The sequence below is a fragment of the Entelurus aequoreus genome, linkage group LG10 (assembly GCF_033978785.1).
Source record: "Entelurus aequoreus isolate RoL-2023_Sb linkage group LG10, RoL_Eaeq_v1.1, whole genome shotgun sequence".
Taxonomy (NCBI): domain Eukaryota; kingdom Metazoa; phylum Chordata; class Actinopteri; order Syngnathiformes; family Syngnathidae; genus Entelurus; species Entelurus aequoreus.
Genome location: NC_084740.1, coordinates 77,112,443 through 77,134,496, shown reverse-complemented (window position 1 = coordinate 77,134,496; position 22,054 = coordinate 77,112,443). Strand labels below are relative to the sequence as shown.

Genomic DNA, 22,054 nt, shown 5'->3' with positions numbered 1-22,054 from the left:
TTTCTGTCTGCCTCCTTCGTGCTCGCCGTTTCCAGGCAGGTTCTTTCTCATTAGCAATCTCCTCACTGTCCTCATTCCGAGGGACGTGAGCCACTTTTCCACCGCTTGGGTTCATTAGCCTTGCGTTTCTCTCCTTCCGACTGCAGGCGGGCTGTGGACAGCCGCCACACCTACGTGAATATCATGACGTCATCTGTGGACAGCCGCCACACCTACGTGAATATCATGACGTCATCTGTGGACAGCCGCCACACCTACGTGAATATCATGACGTCATCTGTGGACAGCCGCCACACCTACGTAAATATCATGACGTCATCTGTGGACAGCCGCCACGGCTACGTAAATATCATGACGTCATCTGTGGACAGCCGCCACACCTACGTGAATATCATGACGTCATCTGTGGACAGCCGCCACACCCACGTAAATATCATGACGTCATCTGTGGACAGCCGCCACGGCTACGTAAATATCATGACGTCATCTGTGGACAGCCGCCACACCTACGTGAATATCATGACGTCATCTGTGGACAGCCGCCACGGCTACGTAAATATCATGACGTCATCTGTGGACAGCCGCCACGGCTACGTAAATATCATGACGTCATCTGTGGACAGCCGCCACGGCTACGTAAATATCATGACGTCATCTGTAGACAGCCGCCACGGCTACGTAAATATCATGACGTCATCTGTAGACAGCCGCCACGGCTACGTAAATATCATGACGTCATCTGTGGACAGCCGCCACACCTACGTGAATATCATGACGTCATCTGTGGACAGCCGCCACACCTACGTGAATATCATGACGTCATCTGTGGACAGCCGCCACACCTACGTGAATATCATGACGTCATCTGTGGACAGCCGCCACACCTACGTGAATATCATGACGTCATCTGTGGACAGCCGCCACGGCTACGTAAATATCATGACGTCATCTGTGGACAGCCGCCACGGCTACGTAAATATCATGACGTCATCTGTGGACAGCCGCCACACCTACGTGAATATCATGACGTCATCTGTGGACAGCCGCCACGGCTACGTGAATATCATGACGTCATCTGTGGACAGCCGCCACGGCTACGTAAATATTATGACGTCATCTGTGGACAGCCGCCACGGCTACGTAAATATCATGACGTCATCTGTGGACAGCCGCCACACCCACGTGAATATCATGACGTCATCTGTGGACAGCCGCCACACCCACGTGAATATCATGACGTCATCTGTGGACAGCCGCCACGGCTACGTAAATATCATGACGTCATCTGTGGACAGCCGCCACGGCTACGTAAATATCATGACGTCATCTGTGGACAGCCGCCACGGCTACGTAAATATCATGACGTCATCTGTGGACAGCCGCCACGGCTACGTAAATATCATGACATCATCTGTGGACAGCCGCCACACCCACGTGAATATCATGACGTCAATAGCGGCGAGGCACAAACGAAGGCGAGCTCATGCTGATATGATCTGTAAACAAGCGGCGGTGTAAAAGGTATTGTCATGTTGACCCGTGTATAAGACACACCTGTGTCCTGAAAAGCAGGGGCGTCTGCAGTAGACTTTTGTTTTTGGGCACAACACAACACAAATGTCCACTGCAGTGGACACTGGGTCTCAGGATCTAAGACAACCTTTTGTTTTTCAAAACCATTTTTTACACAAATATTTTCTAGACAAACTAACGTTTTGTTGACTGACTCTGCTCTGTATAAATACCTTATGTCAAATATAAGACGACCTAATTTTTTTAAAGATATCTTTTTGGAAAAAATGCTCATATAATGCTCATAATGTCTTATATGGTAAAGAAACAAAGATTGTCTTATATTCAGGTAAATATGGTATGATCAAAAGTATTTTGTCATATTTAAGTCAATATTGTTATGATCCGCTGCCCAGATCATATTTCTGTTTACATTTTCAAGTCACTTGTGTTTTTCTGTTAGTCTTGGTCTCTTTCTAGTTCCTGTTTATGCACCTCTGAGTTTGGTTACCATAGCAACTTATTACTTTCACCTGCCGCTGGGGTTCCCGACACGCACCTGTTTATCATCACTGTCATTATTATATAAGCCTGCCTTTCCATTCAGTCGGTCTTGCTTCTTAGTTTGTTTTCACACAACAGTTGACGACTTTTGTTTCCAGCTCTTTAGCTGCTAGTTTCCACACTAGGCTATTTTGGCTTGCTAGCTCCCACGCTAGTCCTCTAGTTTTGTACCTTAAGTGCTATCAGCACCTTTTTCTTTGTTCCTGTCTGATTTATGTTTTAATAAATCATTTCTTACCTGCAAGCTGTGTCCGAAACCCGTCTGCATTCCTGGGAGAAGGAACATCTTCGCATCACAATGCGCCCAGGTCGTCACAAATATGTCATGATAAAAATGATTGTCTTATATTAAGGTCAATATGGTTTGGTAAAAAAAGAAAAATGTTGCCTGCATCTCAATTGCACTCTATTGCACTTAATAAAAATATGTTTGCAAAAAAAAATTGTATGGCAAAAACCTTTGTCTTATATACGGGTCAATATGGCATGATAAAAAAAAGTATTGTCCTATATTCGGATCAGTATGGTATAGTAAAAAGTTTTGTTTTATATTGAGGTCGAAATGGTATCCTAAAAAGTAATGTCTTATATTCCAGTCTTTATGTTGTGGGAAAAAGTGTTGTCTTATATTCAGATCATTATGGTATGGTAAGAAGTCTTGTCTTCAGGTTAATTTGGTAAGGTAAAAAGTATTGTCTTATATTCAGGTCAATATACAAACCCCGTTTCCATATGAGTTGGGAAATGGTGTTAGATGTAAATTTAAACAGAATACAATGATTTGCAAATACTTTTCAAGCCATATTCAGTTGAATATGCTACAAAGACAACATATTTCATGTTCAAACTCATAAACTTTATTTTTTTTTGTGCAAATAATCATTAACTTTATAATTTGATGGCAGCAACACGTGACAAAGAAGTTGGGAAAGGTGGCAATAAATACTGATAAAGTTGAGGAATGCTCATCAAACACTTATTTGGAACATCCCACAGGTGAACAGGCTAATTGGGAACAGGTGGGTGCCATGATTGGGTATAAAAGTAGATTCCATGGAATGCTCAGTCATTCACAAACAAGGATGGGGCGAGGGTCACCACTTTGTCAACAATTTGTTGAACAGTTTAAGAACAACCTTTCTCAAGCAGCTATTGCAAGGAATTTAAGGATTTCACCATCTACGCTCCGTAATATCATCAAAGGGTTGAGAGAATGTGGAGAAATCGCTGCAGGTAAGCAGCTAAGCCCGTGACCTTCCATCCCTCAGGCTGTACTGCATCAACAAGCCACATCAGTGTGTAAAGGATATCACCACATGGGCTCAGGAACACTTCAGAAAACCACTGTCAGTAACTACAGTTGGTCGCTACATCTGTAAGTGCAAGTTAAAACTCTCCTATGCAAGGCCAAAACCATTTATCAACAACACCCAGAAACGCTTCGCTGGGCCTGAGCTCATCTAAGATGGACTGATACAAAGTGGAAAAGTGTTCTGTGGTCTGACGAGTCCACATTTCAAATTGTTTTTGGAAACTGTGGACGTCGTGTCCTCCGGACCAAAGAGGAAAAGAACCATCCGGATTGTTCTAGGCGCAAAGTGTAAAAGGCAGCATGTGTGATGGTATGGGGGTGTATTAGTGGTCAAGACATGGGTAACTTACACATCTGTGAAGGCACCATTAATGCTGAAAGGTACATACAGCTTTTGGAGCAACATATGTTGCCATCCAAGCAACGTTACCATGGACGCCCCTGCTTATTTCAGCAAGACAATGCCAAGCCAGGTGTTACATCAACGTGGCTTCATAGTAAAAGAGTGCGGGTACTAGACTGGCCTGCCTGTAGTCCAGACATTGAAAATGTGTGGCACCTGCAATAGCAGAAGGGAGACTGTTGAACAACTTAAGCTGTACATCAAGCAAGAATGGGAAAGAATTCCACTTCCAAAATGTGTCTCCTCACTTCCCAAACCAAAACTGAGTGTTGTTCAAAGGAAAGGCCATGTAACACAGTGGTGAACATGCCCTTTCACAACTACTTTGTCACGTGTTGCAGCCATGAAATTCCAAGTTAATTATTATTTGCAAAAATAAAACAAAGTTTATGAGTTTGAACATGAAATATGTTGTCTTTGTAGCATATTCAACTGAATATGGCTTGAAAAGGATTTGCAAATCATTGTATTCCGTTTATATTTACATCTAACACCATTTCCCAACTCATATGGAAACGGGGTTTGTAGTATAGTAAAAAGTATTGTCTTATATTCTGGTTAAATTGGTACAGTAAAAATGTTGTCTTATATTCAGGTTGAAATTGTATGGTAAGAAGTCTTGTCTTCAGGTCAATATGGTATGGTAAAAAGTATTGTCTTATATTTGGATCAATATGGTATGATAAAAAGTATTGTCTTATATTTGGATCAATATGGTATGATAAAAAGTATTGTCTTATATTCGGGTCAATACGGTATGGTAAAGGTATTGTCTTATATTCGGGTCAATATGGTATGATAAAAAGTATTGTCTTATATTGGGGTCAATATGGTATGGTAGGAAGTATTGTCTATTATTGGGGTCAATATGGTATGGTAGGAAGTATTGTCTTGGGGTCAGTATGGTATGGTAGGAAGTATTGTCTTATATTGGGGTCAATATGGTATGATAAAAAGTGCTCTGAAATGAAATGTTGATAGTTGTTGTTGCTTGGAGTTGTTTAGCAGGACTACACAACAACTAACTACACCATGAAAGTGTGTGAGTAGGTCGCACTTGTTCACTTTGTAGTTTATAATGTCGTTTTTTCTCGATGTCTTTTGTTCATAACCTCCTTTCAGCCTTGGCTGGTTGCCACACATTCTCACAAAAGTACAGCAGTACAAATGTATTTTGCAATGGTAACACCCTAAAATAGAACGTGTCTTCTCTGTCCACAAAGTGTCATTTGAATGTGTTGTGTAGTAGTCGTGTAGTGCTGCTAAACAACCACCAGGGGTGAAAATACAGTATTGACACAAATATAAGAAAGTATTTTTTTCCCTGGAAAAAAGTCTGATAAAAAGTTGTCTTCCGAAGGAGATTTCTGCACACAGGAGTCGCTTAAGGAATTCTACCCAAGCGAGTCCGAGCTTTTATAGCAAACAGGAAGTAATGTTCATGACTCCCCTCCCTCTTTTTCAGGATGCTCTCTCTTCTGTTTTTGTCCCTAAAAGCCAAACAACAGCGTCTTTCATTCATGAGCAGCATGAGAGTGATAGCATCAACCTTTTCGGGCTCTTTGGCGGCTATTACCAAACACCCTTTGCCGGGGAGAGCATCCACAAGCCATCTCCTTGGCTTCCAAATGTCGGCCACGTGTTTGGGAATATTTGCTCCATGACTTTTTACTTTGAAAGGAGATAAAGTGTCACCTCTGTTTTTCAAGCCGCTCATGTAGCGCCAGTAGCAAGAACCTGTGGACGCGCTGACCAGATAGATGAGGATTATTGCTGTTTGTCTAAAAGCAACTTAGATAGGAATATAAATGTCAGCCAACTATTGTATGCTACTACAATGTGATCCAGTCCAAATTATTTTCAAATCCTGGCTGCTGACCTCAGACCATCTCTGTGCTCCGAAGCAAGCATTTATTGCTTTCCTCACCTCAAACCAGGACATTCTCCTTGGTTCACCGTTTTCTTCAGATACTTGCAGAATCCTACGTTGGAAAAGCTCCAACTAACTCTAGTACCGTGTGTATGTATGTATGTATGGTCTGTGTGTGTGTGTATGGTCTGTGTGTGTGTGTGTATGGTCTGTGTGTGTGTGTATGGTCTGTGTGTGTATGTATGGTCTGTGTGTGTGTGTGTGTGTATGGTCTGTGTGTGTGTGTATGGTCTGTGTGTGTGTGTGTATGGTCTGCAAAAACAAATAACCGCTGGGATCTGTAATTTCAGCCAATTGGCTATAGAACCTTTATTTCAGCAGGTAAGAAAACCCACTGAGGTCAAGATCTCTTTCACAAGGTGACCTGGCCAAGAGGTCAACAGCACACGACACAGAGCAGTTTCAAAAAAGAACACGTTAAGACATACATTTTAAAATACATTAGAGAACTGTAAGTCCACAGGACGGCAGTAGCTGCAGTTGAAGTACCATAGGGCAACTTTGAGCTACGTCTCCATGCGCTTGAAAGTGTTGTTGTTGTGAAAGTGTCATGTGGTCCTACTGCTTTGACAACTAACTGTTGTGAGCTATACTTGTCAATAAATGTGATCATCATGCAAATGATCTTTATTCAAGTAAAAAATTAAAAAAAGCCATTACATCCTCCTGAGATTTAGCGTCCTCTGCATTGGACTTTTGTTTTTCATCTATTTCCTGTGTGGAAAACAATTGGCTGGGTTATACAAAGCACAAAAGTCTCAGGAGCATATATCGGGAATAAACACCAATACAGCTTGGTATAAAGTGAAAAAAGCAATACTAGCACAAAAAATGAAGGTTGGCTTTAATGTTGTTAGCTTAATGCTAACATACAACGGACGAGCTCATTGACAGGCTAATAACTTAGATTTTATAGACCGCTCAAACCCTAAACAAATAACATAGTCAATGTTTTGTGGAACATGATTGCTAGAAGATGGCAGCACAAATATCACCTCCTTTATGACCTTCCGTATCACACATTGTTTTCCCTTGGAGTGGCCCTACATTTACTTGTGGTGCCCCGCCATGATGAAATGAGTCTATGGGAGACACTGGTAGTTTACATTTTTCCTGGCGGGGCAATTGTCTCCACCAAATTCAGTTGTTTGACTACTGTACCTGAAAAATTGGAAATGGGAATAACCAACGCTAATTGCTCCTCTTTAATGACCAGATGTCATGATCTGGATCATAGTTTATTTACATTTTCATGTATTTGTAGTTTAAGTTCAGTTTCAGCACCCCTGTTTTGTGTCTTCTTGGTTGCTATGGTTATTTGTTGTTTTCCCCTGCCTCTGATTAGTGTTCTGGACGCTCACCTGTTCCTAATCAGAGAGTTACAGTATTTATTCCTGCCTTTTGCTTCACTCGCTCTGGGGCTTTTGTTTGCTTCCATGCAACAGTTTACGTCGATTACCCTTTGGATCTCTGAGCTAAGCTTTGCCTTATGCGTGTCCTCGTTAGCTATTCCGTTAGCTCCCCGTGCAATCGGCACGCTCTTCTTGTGTTTGTTTGTTTGTTCCTGCCTGATTTATGAACATTAAATCATTTGGTTACCTGCACACTGTACCCAGAGTTCTGTCTGCATCTTGGGAGAACAATCCGTGACCCCCAGACGTAACACCAGAGGTAATACAAGCCGGTGGAAAGATTCAACAGAACAGCCGTCAGAGCTGACAAATTGTCGCTGCTAACCGTTAAAGCTAACAAATTCAGTTCAGCGGAAACCCTGACTGACGTCATACACGCTGCTCTCATAAACTTCTCTCAACTGCATACGACATATTTAAAGTTTGTTTTTAAATAACGCATGAATTACTTTCCCTAGTAAACATGTATTAAAGAGTAATTCCATTAGTAATCAAATTACTTTTTTGGTTAAGTAACGAGTAACTTAAGTGAATTACTTTTTCAAAATAATTTTCCGAACACTGTTAGGAACAGTAATCTGGTGTTGAGTTTAAAGTCAACACTTTGCACGTTTTGTTTAAAATACGGACATATATCGTAGATTGCTATTCGGCCTAAAAATATGGAGGTATCAGTTTTGGGCCACATCGCGCAGCCTTAGATTTAGTGTTCCACTTAGGGGTGCAACGGCTTGTTGACACAAGCACATGGACACATTTAATCAGATTAAAAGCGGAATAAAAATTCTTTATGTAAACACGCCATTCAGAATATTCTGACCCGATCACACACGTTCGGAATAAAATTGATCAAGACGGGTGGTTTATGCCGAAAGTCATTCAGATTTTTGTGCATGAAAACACATTTTCCAAAATTCATGTTAGAATGATCCTTACTGCGCATCTCTTTGATGTCAGCTGTACTTTGGTGACGAAATGTATTAAGTCTCCATTGTCTTGCTGCTGTCTCCCCCATTCAACATGTACTTTAATCTTTAAATGTATTAGTCTCCATTGTAGGGAATAAGCGGTAGAAAATGGATGGATGGATGTCTTGCTGCTGTCTCCCCCATTCAACATGTAAACACGTAGCTGTTGACTTGCTTTAAAGACCTACTGAAAGCCACTACTAGCGACCACGCAGTCTGATAGTTTATATATCAATGATGAAATCTTAACATTGCAACACATGCCAATACGGCCGGGTTAACTTATAAAGTGACATTTTAAATTTCCCGGGAAATATCCGGCTGAAACGTCGCGGTATGATGACATATGCGCGTGACGAAGTCAGTTTAACGGAAGTTATGGTACCCCGTACAATCCTATACAAAAAGCTCTGTTTTCATTTCATAATTCCACAGTATTCTGGACATCTTTTGCAATTTGTTTGATGAACAATGAAGGCTGCAAAGAAGACAGTTGTAGGTGGGATCGGTGTATTAGCAGCGGACTACAGCAACACAACCAGGAGGACTTTGTTGGAGAGCAGATGCGCTAGCCGGCGACCTCACCTTGACTTCCTACGTCTCCGGGCCGCCAAACGCATCGGGTGAAGTCCTTCATCCTTCCGTCGATCGCTGGAACGCAGGTGAGCACGGGTGTTGATGAGCAGATGAGGGCTGGCTGGCGTAGGTGGAGAGCTAATGTTTTTAGCATAGCTCTGTGCGGTCCGGTTGCTAAGTTGCTAAGTTAGCTTCAATGGCGTTGTTAGCACAGCATTGTTAACCTTCGCCAGGCTGGAAAGCATTAACCGTGTATTTACATGTCCACGGTTTAATAGTATTGTTGATTTTCTATCTATCCTTCCAGTCAGGAGTTTATTTTTTTTGTCTCTATATGCAGTTAAAGCACGATGCTATCACGTTAGCTCGTAGCTAAAGCTTTTCGCCGATGTATTGTCGTGGAGATAAAAGTCACTGTGAATGTCCATTTGGCGTTCTGGACTCTCATTTTCAAGAGGATATAGTATCCCAGGTGGTTTCAAATACAAATCCGTGATCCACAATATAAAAAGGAGAGTGTGGAATCCAATGAGCCAGCTTGTACCTAAGTTATGGTCAGAGCGGGAAAAAAAATGTATTTCACTGCATTCTAGTCCGTCACTCTAACGTTCCTCATCCACGAATCTTTCATCCTCGCTCAAATTAATGGGGTAATGGTCCGAATCGCTCTAGCTGCGTTGAAAACAATAGGAAAATATGAGGGAGTGAACAACTGACAACGTCTCGCTACTTCCGGTAGGGGCAAGGCTTTTTTTTTATCAGAGACCAAAAGTTGCGAACTTTATCGTCGATGTTCTCTACTAAATCCTTTCAGCAAAAATATGGCAATATCGCAAAATGATCAAGTATGAGACATAGAATGGATCTGCTATTCCCGTTTAAATAAAAAAAAATCATTTCAGTAGGCCTTTAAACGAGACTAGCAACACCAAAAGTATGGTATAGAGCAGTAGTCCCCAACCTTTTTGGAACTGTAACTTTTTGTAAAAAATGTGTCCCATGGACCAGAGGGGATGGTATTGTTTTTTGGGTTTTTTTGTCATTAAAAACTACAATCATGTGTAATAGTAATAGTCTTTTTGGGCAGTTTTTGGATGCATTCCTAGAGTGATTTAGAGGCATAAAAGGTTACTCCCATTAGCTGTATTATTAGCCACCGCGAAGGAGACGATTATTACAACATAGAATGCACACCAAAAAAGATGTGTTCTTGTCTCTCATAAGGATTGTTGATGATGGGCAAAATTGTAAAAAAGTGCAGTTCCCCTTTAAGGATAATGGTCTGTCTAGAATGATCGTACATTCTTTATCACACTCACTCTCTTTCTTGGTCCAACCCCCCCACTCCACCAGCACCAACAAAATGGATGTTATCCTTGCCCGTAGTGTATAAAACCATCGAGTGGCTCCTTTCCAATCCAATCATAAAGTATTGGACAACTAATCATCATCTAATGAGTAGTCACCACTTTGGACCTTCTGTCAGCGTCTTCTAGCTGGAGGAAAGCCAAAGGTGGCAGACATTGTTCTGTTCATCCTTTAAAAGCTGCTACGCATTTCAACTAGGGCTGGCCGATACATCGCGGGTTTGTCTCTGTGCGATATAGGAAATGACTATATGGTGATATTGGAGTATACGTCCTCACGTAGTTGCTTTTAGCTGCAGGCATTACACTACTGGCTCTTCTGACCAGCCCTACTTCCAACTGACCAGCCCTACTTCCAACTGACCAGCCCTACTTCCAACTGACCAGCCCTACTTCCAACTGACCACCCTACTTCCAACTGACCAGCCCTACTTCCAACTGACCAGCCCTACTTCCAACTGACCAGCCCTACTTCCAACTGACCAGCCCTACTTCCAACTGACCACCCTACTTCCAACTGACCACCCTACTTCCAACTGACCAGCCCTACTTCCAACTGACCACCCTACTTCCAACTGACCAGCCCTACTTCCAACTGACCACCCTACTTCCAACTGACCACCCTACTTCCAACTGACCACCCTACTTCCAACTGACCACCCTACTTCCAACTGACCAGCCCTACTTCCAACTGACCACCCTACTTCCAACTGACCAGCCCTACTTCCAACTGACCACCCTACTTCCAACTGACCAGCCCTACTTCCAACTGACCAGCCCTACTTCCAACTGACCACCCTACTTCCAACTGACCAGCCCTACTTCCAACTGACCACCCTACTTCCAACTGACCACCCTACTTCCAACTGACCACCCTACTTCCAACTGACCAGCCCTACTTCCAACTGACCAGCCCTACTTCCAACTGACCACCCTACTTCCAACTGACCACCCTACTTCCAACTGACCAGCCCTACTTCCAACTGACCACCCTACTTCCAACTGACCAGCCCTACTTCCAACTGACCACCCTACTTCCAACTGACCAGCCCTACTTCCAACTGACCAGCCCTACTTCCAACTGACCAGCCCTACTTCCAACTGACCACCCTACTTCCAACTGACCACCCTACTTCCAACTGACCAGCCCTACTTCCAACTGACCACCCTACTTCCAACTGACCAGCCCTACTTCCAACTGACCACCCTACTTCCAACTGACCACCCTACTTCCAACTGACCACCCTACTTCCAACTGACCACCCTACTTCCAACTGACCAGCCCTACTTCCAACTGACCACCCTACTTCCAACTGACCAGCCCTACTTCCAACTGACCACCCTACTTCCAACTGACCAGCCCTACTTCCAACTGACCAGCCCTACTTCCAACTGACCACCCTACTTCCAACTGACCAGCCCTACTTCCAACTGACCACCCTACTTCCAACTGACCACCCTACTTCCAACTGACCACCCTACTTCCAACTGACCAGCCCTACTTCCAACTGACCAGCCCTACTTCCAACTGACCACCCTACTTCCAACTGACCACCCTACTTCCAACTGACCAGCCCTACTTCCAACTGACCACCCTACTTCCAACTGACCAGCCCTACTTCCAACTGACCACCCTACTTCCAACTGACCAGCCCTACTCCCAACTGACATTACTACTATGGCATCTGACCAGCCATGCCAACGTTAGCTGACGCTGTTGTTGTGCTACTATGACATCTGACCACCCATGCTAACGTTAGCTGACGCTGTTGTTGTGCTACTATGACATCTGACCACCCATGCTAACGTTAGCTGACGCTGTTGTTGTGCTACTATGACATCTGACCACCCATGCTAACGTTAGCTGACGCTGTTGTTGTGTCAAAGCTCATCCGCCATTGCAACAACTACTAAAATGTTATTCTCCAGTTTTTTATACACTAAAATGCAGTAGTTTTTTCTGCCTCCCTAAGTTCAGTTCCAAAGGTCGAGTCCTGGATTGTTTCATATCTCTTGTTGTGGCCGATGTTTTCAATTCAACTTGTTTTTTGCTGCCCTCAGTCTTATCCTGGATCAAATTAATATTCTTACCACAAAATGCTGGGCAGTAAATGCAGGCAAACCTCGTTCACCCTTTCTGCAACTACAAAATGCTATTCTGCTACAAGTTATACATGATTGTGCTGTCCATTTTCTTGCCGCCCTCAGTCTCCTCTTAGATCAAATGTGTCTCCTTACCGAGGAGTAAATACACCAGACTCTCGCTCTTCTCAATTCTTTGATATCCTTTTTTCCGACCGATGGGTTCAATTCAACTATTTTTCTTTTACTGCCCTCAGTCTCATCTTGGATCAAATTCATTCTCTTACCACCACATGCCGAGAAGTAAATCTGGGCAAATCTCATTCGCCATTGCAGCAAGTACTAAAATCCTATAATTTATACACTAACATGCAGTTAGTTTTTCTGCCTCCCTTAGTCTCCTCTTGGATAAAATGTGTCTCTTTACTGAGAAGTAAATACACTCGCTCTCCTTAATTGTTTAATATCTCTTGTTCCGACTGACGTGTTCCATTCAACTTTTTTTTTGCTGCCCTCAGTCTCATCTTGGATCAAATTCATTCTCTTCCCACCACATGCTGAGAAGAAAACGTGGATGAACCTTTTCGTTATCGCAGCAACGACTAAAATCCTATTTCCCCACAAGCTGTACACAAAAGTGCAGTTTGTTTTGGTCCTGCCCACAGTCTCCCCTTGGATCAAATGTATCTCCTTACTTTAAGGACCATCACTCTCCTCTTTCTTTGTTAGCATCTTGTTGTGACGGATCCATCAGAGGACAACGGGATCTTTTTCCTCTGGGATCAAATGGATGTCCTTGCCACCCCGAGTGAGAAATAAAGCCAACATGCCCTCGTGCTCCTGCCTTGCTGTTGTTTGTTAGCATGGCTACTTCGTAGTCATGGCCGTTCTTTCTGCCCTCAATCTCCCCTTGGATAGAATGTGTCTCTTTACTGAGGAGTGAATGAAGGAGTTTACATCTTGAATTGAACTAATTGAGTATTTCAAGTGGGCTGAGTCGGCACTTTGTGGGATGTTTGAAAAAAGAGACAATTCTTGTGAACTTTGTGTGCCCTAGCTGGCCTTGCAGTCGCGGCTGTGCGACAGGACCCGCATCGGGGAGTACCACGCGGGCACCGTGCGCTACACCCAAGCTGACCTGGTGGAGCTGAGCGAGGACGAGGACGACGCCAACACGCTCTTCTACGCGCCGCACATGACCCTGAAAGACCGAGGGCCCTGAGGGGGAGACAAAGGACGGCGAAGGCTGACAAAGAGAAATGCGGCGGATTAGAAAGCAGGATGGTGAGCCAAAGGAAGGGAAGATTGGGGGGAAAGTCAGGCAGATAGAAGCCGGAGATGAGCTGTCAGGTTCCATTATTAATCCCCATCCTTTACTATTTAATATCCTACACGCACATTCTGAGCAGGGCTGCAATACTACACTAAAGATCCTCCTCCTGTTTAAAAAGGCTTCCGCAGCATCCCCAAGGTCTTAAAACATTCCTCATCACTGCACCCTGGACTCCTTCAATCTGCACTTTTGGCAGACCACCAAGATGGAGGAGGAGGAGGAGGAGGAGGAGGGAGAGAGGAAGAAAAAAAAGAAAAGAACCGCTGAAAGGCAATCATAACAAGGTGCTAGTTTAGCATTCAGAGCAATTACCTTCTCACCTCTCTGCAGGAAAGCGGGCCTTTTTTTTAATGTGTGTGCCGGAACTTGACGACGACTCTTCTCATTTCATTTCATGAAGGAAGACATTTGCAGTGGACACTATTTCTTTCTGCCTTTTCAACGCTATTTCTTTCTGCCTTTTTAACGCTATTTCTTTCTGCCTTTTTAACGCTATTTCTTTCTGCCTTTTTAACGCTATTTCTTTCTGCCTTTTCAACGCTATTTCTTTCTGCCTTTTTAACGCTATTTCTTTCTGCCTTTTCAACGCTATTTCTTTCTGCCTTTTCAACGCTATTTCTTTCTGCCTTTTCACGTATTGTCGCTGTCTGACAAAAAAACACTCTCTTATAACCAGATGTACACCATTAACTAAGAGAAAATGTACTCTTATAACCAGATGTACACCATTAACTAAGAGAAAATGTACTCTTATAACCAGATGTACACCATTAACTAAGAGAAAATGTACTCTTATAACCAGATGTCCACCATTAACTAAGAGAAAATGTACTCTTATAACCAGATGTACACCATTAACTAAGAGAAAATGTACTCTTATAACCAGATGTCCACCATTAACTAAGAGAAAATGTACTCTTATAACCAGATGTACACCATTAACTAAGAGAAAATTAACTCTTATAACCAGATGTACACCATTAACTAAGAGAAAATTAACTCTTATAACCAGATGTACACCATTAACTAAGAGAAAATGAACCATGAATAACTATTCTGAACTCCTGTGTCCATGCCATCATGTCGATGTAGCTTCATTTTCCATTGCTCACATCATCAACAGCGCCTCTACTGGTACTACCAAGTAGTGCGCGCCTACATAGCGTGATTAATCAGTAAGTAACTATTGTTATGATCAGCAGATTATCTCTCGGTAATTCATTCCCATAAAGAAAGCCAATATGTGCTTTTTATTTTCATGTTCTTTCAGTTTGTAACAAACATAGCGAAGATAAACGACATGTTAGCAAAGCATCGCGTTGACATTTCACAAAACCATCCCCGTGATTCAAAGGCTAGTGTCTAATTTAGCCGTTCAGTTTGACCGGAGTGCGTCAATCCGACTCATGTTGGCCAAATGTGACCTTTATTGATGATTGGCAAAAGAATAGATGACGTCCAGCCAATCAATGTTGGTGTGTTCACACTTTTCATTTGGAATTTGGAGACAGTGTTTTGTGCTTAAAAAGAGTGACGTGCCATAAAATGGACATTCAAAGTTTTTTATCGGACAGCGACGAATGACGATAGGTTTACTTTTACGCATTTTGTGTGAAAACGATGGATCTCCATATCTTTGATTTGGATAACGATCAAAGTTTGCATATATTTACCAGTACTCAAGATGGAAAGATCAAATGTTGCAGATATTTACCAGTACTCAAGATGGAAAGATCAAAGGTTGCATATATTTACCAGTACTCAAGATGGAAAGATCAAAGTTTGCATATATTTACCAGTACTCAAGATGGAAATATCAAAGGTTGCATATATTTACCAGTACTCAAGATGGAAAGATCAAAGGTTGCAGATATTTACCAGTACTCAAGATGGAAAGATCAAAGGTTGCAGATATTTACCAGTACTCAAGATGGAAAGATCAAAGGTTGCAGATATTTACCAGTACTCAAGATGGAAAGATCAAAGGTTGCATATATTTACCAGTACTCAAGATGGAAAGATCAAAGGTTGCAGATATTTACCAGTACTCAAGATGGAAAGATCAAAGGTTGCAGATATTTACCAGTACTCAAGATGGAAAGATCAAAGGTTGCAGATATTTACCAGTACTCAAGATGGAAAGATCAAAGGTTGCAGATATTTACCAGTACTCAAGATGGAAAGATCAAAGGTTGCAGATATTTACCAGTACTCAAGATGGGCCAAGAAGAGTTTCTGAAATGTTTGCCTTCCAGAACTTCGTAGGATGTCTTGTGAAAAAGCATGTATCTCCAAAAATAAGAGTTGTTCTGTTCCAAGTCATGAATGACGGTCAAACTAGCGTGAGTCCAGCACTCGCCATCTCAACACAGGAGATGCTTGTCTTTTTTTTATATTGTGGCAGTATTATTTTGCCTTTTATACATAATGTCCTTTGAAAATCATGTACAGTATCTCCAAACTTTGTTGTGGTTTTGGTCGTTGGAACAACCGAGCCAGCTGATCGTTTGCCCTGTCTGACAAATTTTGTGCGCAAAACACAGGTCACAGTTTTATTGTGATCGCAATCAAATGTTGCATGTTTGTAACATTACTTGACATCTCAACGCCAAATATGGTCTCTCTTGTTCAGTTTTTAGAAAGTTGCAACATTCAAAATAGCTTTTTGATACACAGCATTATAAACAATTGCTAATCACGTAAAACCATGAATTTAATAGTTTGTTTGTATTGAAAAAGTAGCCAAGGACACGAGTACGTTTTCCTATTGTGCAGCATCCATACGATTATTGTTTACTCGTACACATAATGTCAAACAGTCTGGAAACAAATACTTGTCATTCCAAATTTTGCGGGTGAGGGTTTGTAAAGAAGTACTGTACATTCATTAACATCCATTTACCATTGAAACGGCATCTTTCTTTGTTTTTTCGATTTTAAAAAGAGTATTTTTTAGTTTCTTTTCAGATTTGACATTTTTTTACATTTATTTTCATGTTATACAGCAAAGATATATCACTTTGGTTTGTTTTTACAGGAATTTGGAGGATGTCTTGTGAAAAAAAACAGTATCTTGAAATGGTTGGCCGTTTGCCCCGTCCGACATTTTCTTGTGCGCAGAACACAGGTCACAGTTTTATTATGATCACACTCAAATGTTGCATGTTTGTTACATTACTTGACATCTCAACGACGGCCAAATATGGTCTCTCTTGCTTCAATTTTTAGGAAGTTGCAACATTCAAAATAGCTTTTTTAGAAACAGCATTATAAACAATTACTAATCATGTAAAACCATGAATTAATTTTAAGTTTGTATTCAACTACACATGAGTAAGTTTAGAGATAAATGTATGTTTCCTATTGTACAGCATCGATACAATTATTGTTTACTCGTACACATAATGTCAAACACTCTGGAAACAAAAACATGTCATTTCAAATTTGGGGCGTGAGGGTTTGGAAAAAAGTACTTTGGAAAAAAACAATTTCTTTATCTTTATCATCCATTTACCAGGGAAAGTGCAGTTTTTTCGATTTTGATGAATCATTTTTAGTTTCTTTTCAGATTAGAAATTTTTGGAACACAGGTCAAACTTTTATGATCACACTCAAATGTTGCATGTTTGTTACATTACTTGACATCTCAACGTCGGCCAAATATTGCTTTAATATTGATGGTTATGACATTCAAAAGAACATTCATGTACAGTATTACAAACATTTGCAGATTTTTATTTTCTAGATTTTGTATGCAAAAAGTAGACTACTGTACATTAGTAAGTGTAAAGACAAATATATGTTTCTATCTTATAGTACTAGTGTTAACTTTTACACTTATGGTCCAGTAGAAAACTTGTATCTCCAAATTTTAGGGCCAAAGGGTTTAAACTTTTTTTTTTTTAATACTTAGGGTTCATTGTCATTCTTTTTCCTGTAGAATGCAGCTCAAATTGGATCTGGATCACGTATAACTTGTTGCATATTTGGCCTGTCTGACATTTGTTTTGTGTCACACTTTTGTTCGGGTCATGATCCAATTTTGCATGGTTGTATAATTACTTCCGAATTTTGCGTGGTTGTACAATTACTTCCGATCTGGAGATGGGGTCAAATTCAGGACTTGGTCTTTAACATCGAGGAAGTTACAGCAATTTTTTGAATGTCATAAACACAAAACATTCGTGTTTTTATACGACACGACAACAACAGGTGTTTTGAACGCTTATTTTGTTTTCATTTTATATGAAAATTGTTCAAGGTATTTGAAAAGAACTTTTATATTCAGTATTATAAACACTTGGTGATCATTTACGACAATTTCTTAGTTTGTTTGCATTGAAAACATCGAGGTTTGCGCATGAGTAAGTTTGGAGATACATGTATTTGTCCTATTGTACAGCAGAACTACAGCAATGTGAGTGTTTACTTTCACACACAATGTCATGTGGTCCAGTCAAAAACGTCCATCTCCAAATTGTGTGGGAGAAGACTTTGAATTCATCATCTGCATCAGAGATTCTCCTGGTCGTTACTTTTTTTCTACTTAGAACATAGTTCACCTTTTTTATTTGAAGCACATTTAAAGTTTGCATGGCAGTTGTTGATTTGCCGTGTTCGACATTTCTTTGTGCGCAGAACACACAAGTAACCCTTTCAGTCCGTTCATCATCAAATGTTGTAACAGAACTTGATGTCTCCAAATATTCTGACTGTCTTTCATCTTGATAAGCACTCAAAATTCGGAAACACGTGTTTTTTTGGTTGTTGTTTTTGAACAATGATTTTGTTTTCTTGCTGTCTAAAAAGTACTTGTGGTTTTTGATATACTGTATTTATAACAACGTTGTACATTTTTTGATATGGTCCCACTCTGCTGCTCAGCCTTATGAACAACAACAATATTTTCCACACACTTTTTTCCCTTTCCCGAAGGTCCAAACAGGTAAATGATGGCCCGGGGCTAAGTGCTGCTTAGCAACAGCCTCCGACAGTTCATCATCTCACGGCTGCTGTGATTGGCAGCATAATGTCATCCATTTCAATTCAGCCTGGCCCCGTTTCTTCGCCCTCCGCCTCTTGTTTACAATTTTTTCAGCAGCTTGTGCGAAGTGACCGCTGTCAGTGGCCTCACTTGACGAGTTGAACTAATGACCCGACACTTGACCCCCTTTTCACCCCCACACCCCTTGCTGTTGAACTTTCCCTGCGGGTGTCAGTGACACCACACTGCGACTCTGAGTTAGCACTTTAACGGAGCTTTGCCACCATCTTACACACACACAAACACACAGACACACACACACACACACACACACACACACACACACACAGACTCGCATCCCTTCCCTTATTTTTGGCAGCGTCGCTGGTTTGACTTGACTTGCACTCCATCAAATAAATGAGCAGCAGAGACGTCTCATAACAAAGCAGCGCCTGGGTGTGTTTATTTCTCCTGCACGCTGACGCTTGCTTTGCAAAGTCTGCTCAAGCGTGCAGCAGCAAACTACCTTCAAAATGGAAGACAACCATCTCCAAATTATAACGCATAAAACTACTTTTGTATTTCTTTAGAGTGACTTTCACCGCAAAAAAACCCGACATTCCAAAGAGTTTAACATGTCCTGATGGCATCTAATGAAATACCATTGACCAAAGAAAAACACATTATAAATGTTAATCAGGCTAATTTTACTTTCAACAAAATTGGTGTAGCCATATAATAAGACTCAGAGGCGGGGGAAAAAATCGCAACAAAAAATGTTCTACCAAATATTAAAATGTATTTATTTCTCAATATTATTGCTGGCCATAACAAAACAAAAGGAGCCTTACAGTCTTCTAATTTGTTTTTATTCATGTAAAACAAATGTCTGTTTTTTTGTATTAGTATTTATCATATCCAATGTATTATCATTTTTGTTATTAATAATCACATTTTTTTTAAACTACCACATGCTGTGTGCAACAAATGATAAATACACAGCATGAGTTGAAGGATAAATGTACATGTTGTTTGTAATGATTGACATGCAGACCATGAAAAATAAGCAAGTCATTGTTTTTTTTCAAGAATAATACTAACTTGGAAAAACCTGCTATCAAAAGGTTAGCCGTCATTGAACGGTCTTCAGTCATGCAGCTACAAGGATTAGCCAGTTTATCGCGAGTGAATAGCATTTATATTGTTTTATTAAAAATACTGGAATTATTACTAGTAGTTGTTTTTATTGTCCGTTTCCTGTGTTTGAATATGTGCCAAGTGGTGGTTTTGAATGACAGCTTATAATCACAATCATATTGTGCGTCATAACCTGCAGAAAACCTTCAGTGTCCTCATTTATAACCTCACCCAAGACACAAACAATATGAAAGTCCTTGTAAGGTCATAGGCAAAAACTGGTGACAAGTTAAAAAGTTGTGTAATGAAACAAAAAACAATCCGAATGTTAGGAGAATATACAATACTTAAACTGCATACGCTTGAAAAAAGTCGTAATGTTACGCAAATGAACTCATAACTTTATGGAAAAAAAGGTGTGACAAGAATAGTAAATGTTATGTTAATAGATTTGAGAAAAAACTTAACGGTTGAAAAAAAAAGTAAACTTACTAGCGAAAAAAGTATTTTCTTTCGAGAAAATGTTGCAGGACAAAAGATGGCATCTTTTTTCTATGTCGTAACATTATGATTAAAAAGGAATATTGTTAGGAGAAAAAGTCTTACGGTTACCAAAAAAAATGTTACAACGAAAAAGTCGTATGGCTCGAAGAAAGAAGAGTATGTATACCAAAAGTCGGAAGGTTTTGAGAAAAATACTTGTAACGTTGAAAGAAAGTTATTTCGTTTTATCCATCCATCCATCTTCTTACGCTTATCCGAGGTCGGGTCGCGGGGGCAGCAGCCTAAGCAGGGAAGCCCAGACCTTCCTCTCTCCAGCCACTTGGTCCAGCTCCTCCCGGGGGATCCCGAGGCGTTCCCAGGCCAGCCGGGAGACATAGTCTTCCCAACGTGTCCTGGGTCTTCCCCGTGGCCTCCTACCAATTGGACGTGCCCTGAACACCTGCTGAGGGAGGCGTCCTGACCAGATGCCCGAACCACCTCATCTGGCTCCTCTCCATGTGGGGGAGCAGCAGCTTTACTTTGAGCTCCCCCCGGATGGCAGAGCTTCTCACCCTATCTCTAAGGGAGAGCCCCGCCACCCGGCGGAGGAAACTCATTTCGGCCGCTTGTACCCGTGATCTTGTCCTTTCGCTCATAACCCAAAGCTCATGACCATAGGTGAGGATGGGAACGTAGATCGAGCGGTAAATTGAGAGCTTTGCCTTCCGGCTCAGCTCCTTCTTCACCACAACGGATCGATACAGCGTCCGCATTACTGAAGACGCCACACCGATCCGCCTGTCCATCTCACCATCCACTCTTCCCTCACTCGTGAACAAGACTCCGAGGTACTTGAACTCCTCCACTTGGGGCAGGGTCTCCTCCCCAACCCGGAGATGGCACTCCACCCTTTTCCGGGCGAGAACCATGGACTCGGACTTGGAGGTGCTGATTCTCATCCCAGTCGCTTCACACTCGGCTGCGAACTGATCCAGCGAGAGCTGAAGATCCTGGCCAGATGAAGCCATCAGGACCACATCATCTGCAAAAAGCAGAGACCTAATCCTGCAGCCACCAAACCAGATCCCCTCAACGCCTTGACTGCGCCTAGAAATTCTGTCCATAAAAGTTCAGAACAGAATGTGTGACAAAGGGCAGCCTTGGCGGAGTCCAACCCTCACTGGAAACGTGTCCGACTTACTGCCGGCAATGCGGACCAAACTCTGACACTGATCATACAGGGAGCGGACCGCCACAATCAGACAGTCCCATACCCCATACTCTCTGAGCACTCCCCACAGGACTTCCCGAGGGACACGGTCGAATGCCTTCTCCAAGTCCACAAAACACATGTAGACTGGTTGGGCAAACTCCCATGCACCCTCAAGGACCCTGCCGAGAGTATAGAGCTGGTCCACAGTTCCACGACCAGGACGAAAACCACACTGTTCCTCCTGAATCCGAGGTTCGACTATCCGGCGTAGCCTCCTCTCCAGCACACCTGAATAGACCTTACCGGGAAGGCAGAGGACTGTGATCCCGCGATAGTTAGAACACACCCTCTGGTGCCCCTTCTTAAAGAGAGGAACCACCACCCCGGTCTGCCAATCCAGAGGTACCGCCCCCGATGTTCACGCGATGCTGCAGAGTCTTGTCAACCAAGACAGCCCCACAGCATCCAGAGCCTTAAGGAACTCCGGGCGGATCTCATCCACCCCCGGGGCCTTGCCACCGAGGAGCTTTTTAACTACCTCAGCAACCTCAGCCCCAGAAATAGGAGAGCCCACCACAGATTCCCCAGGAACTGCTCCCTCATAGGAAGACGTGTCGGTGGGATTGAGGAGGTCTTGGAAGTATTCCCTCCACCCATCCACAACATCCGCAGTGGAGGTCAGCAGAACTCCAGTGTTACGATAAGTAAAATACGTCTCAGTGTTAGGAAAAAATGAATTGTAAGGTTCAGGAAAAAAAAAAAAAAGGTTTGAAGAGGT

General features: G+C 42.1%; 1 protein-coding gene across 2 annotated transcripts in view; it reads left to right on the top strand.

The window, feature by feature from the left end:
* si:dkey-100n23.5 overlaps positions 1-18,888 on the top strand; it is a 178,324-nt gene extending 159,436 nt beyond the window's left edge. For both annotated transcript variants that reach the window (XM_062061738.1, XM_062061737.1), the window contains exon 13: positions 13,184-18,888. In XM_062061738.1, coding sequence (XP_061917722.1) covers positions 13,184-13,348 — 165 coding nt within the window. In that variant the 3' untranslated portion in view covers positions 13,349-18,888. The remainder of the gene's footprint in view (positions 1-13,183) is intronic.
* The last annotated feature ends 3,166 nt before the right edge of the window (positions 18,889-22,054 follow it).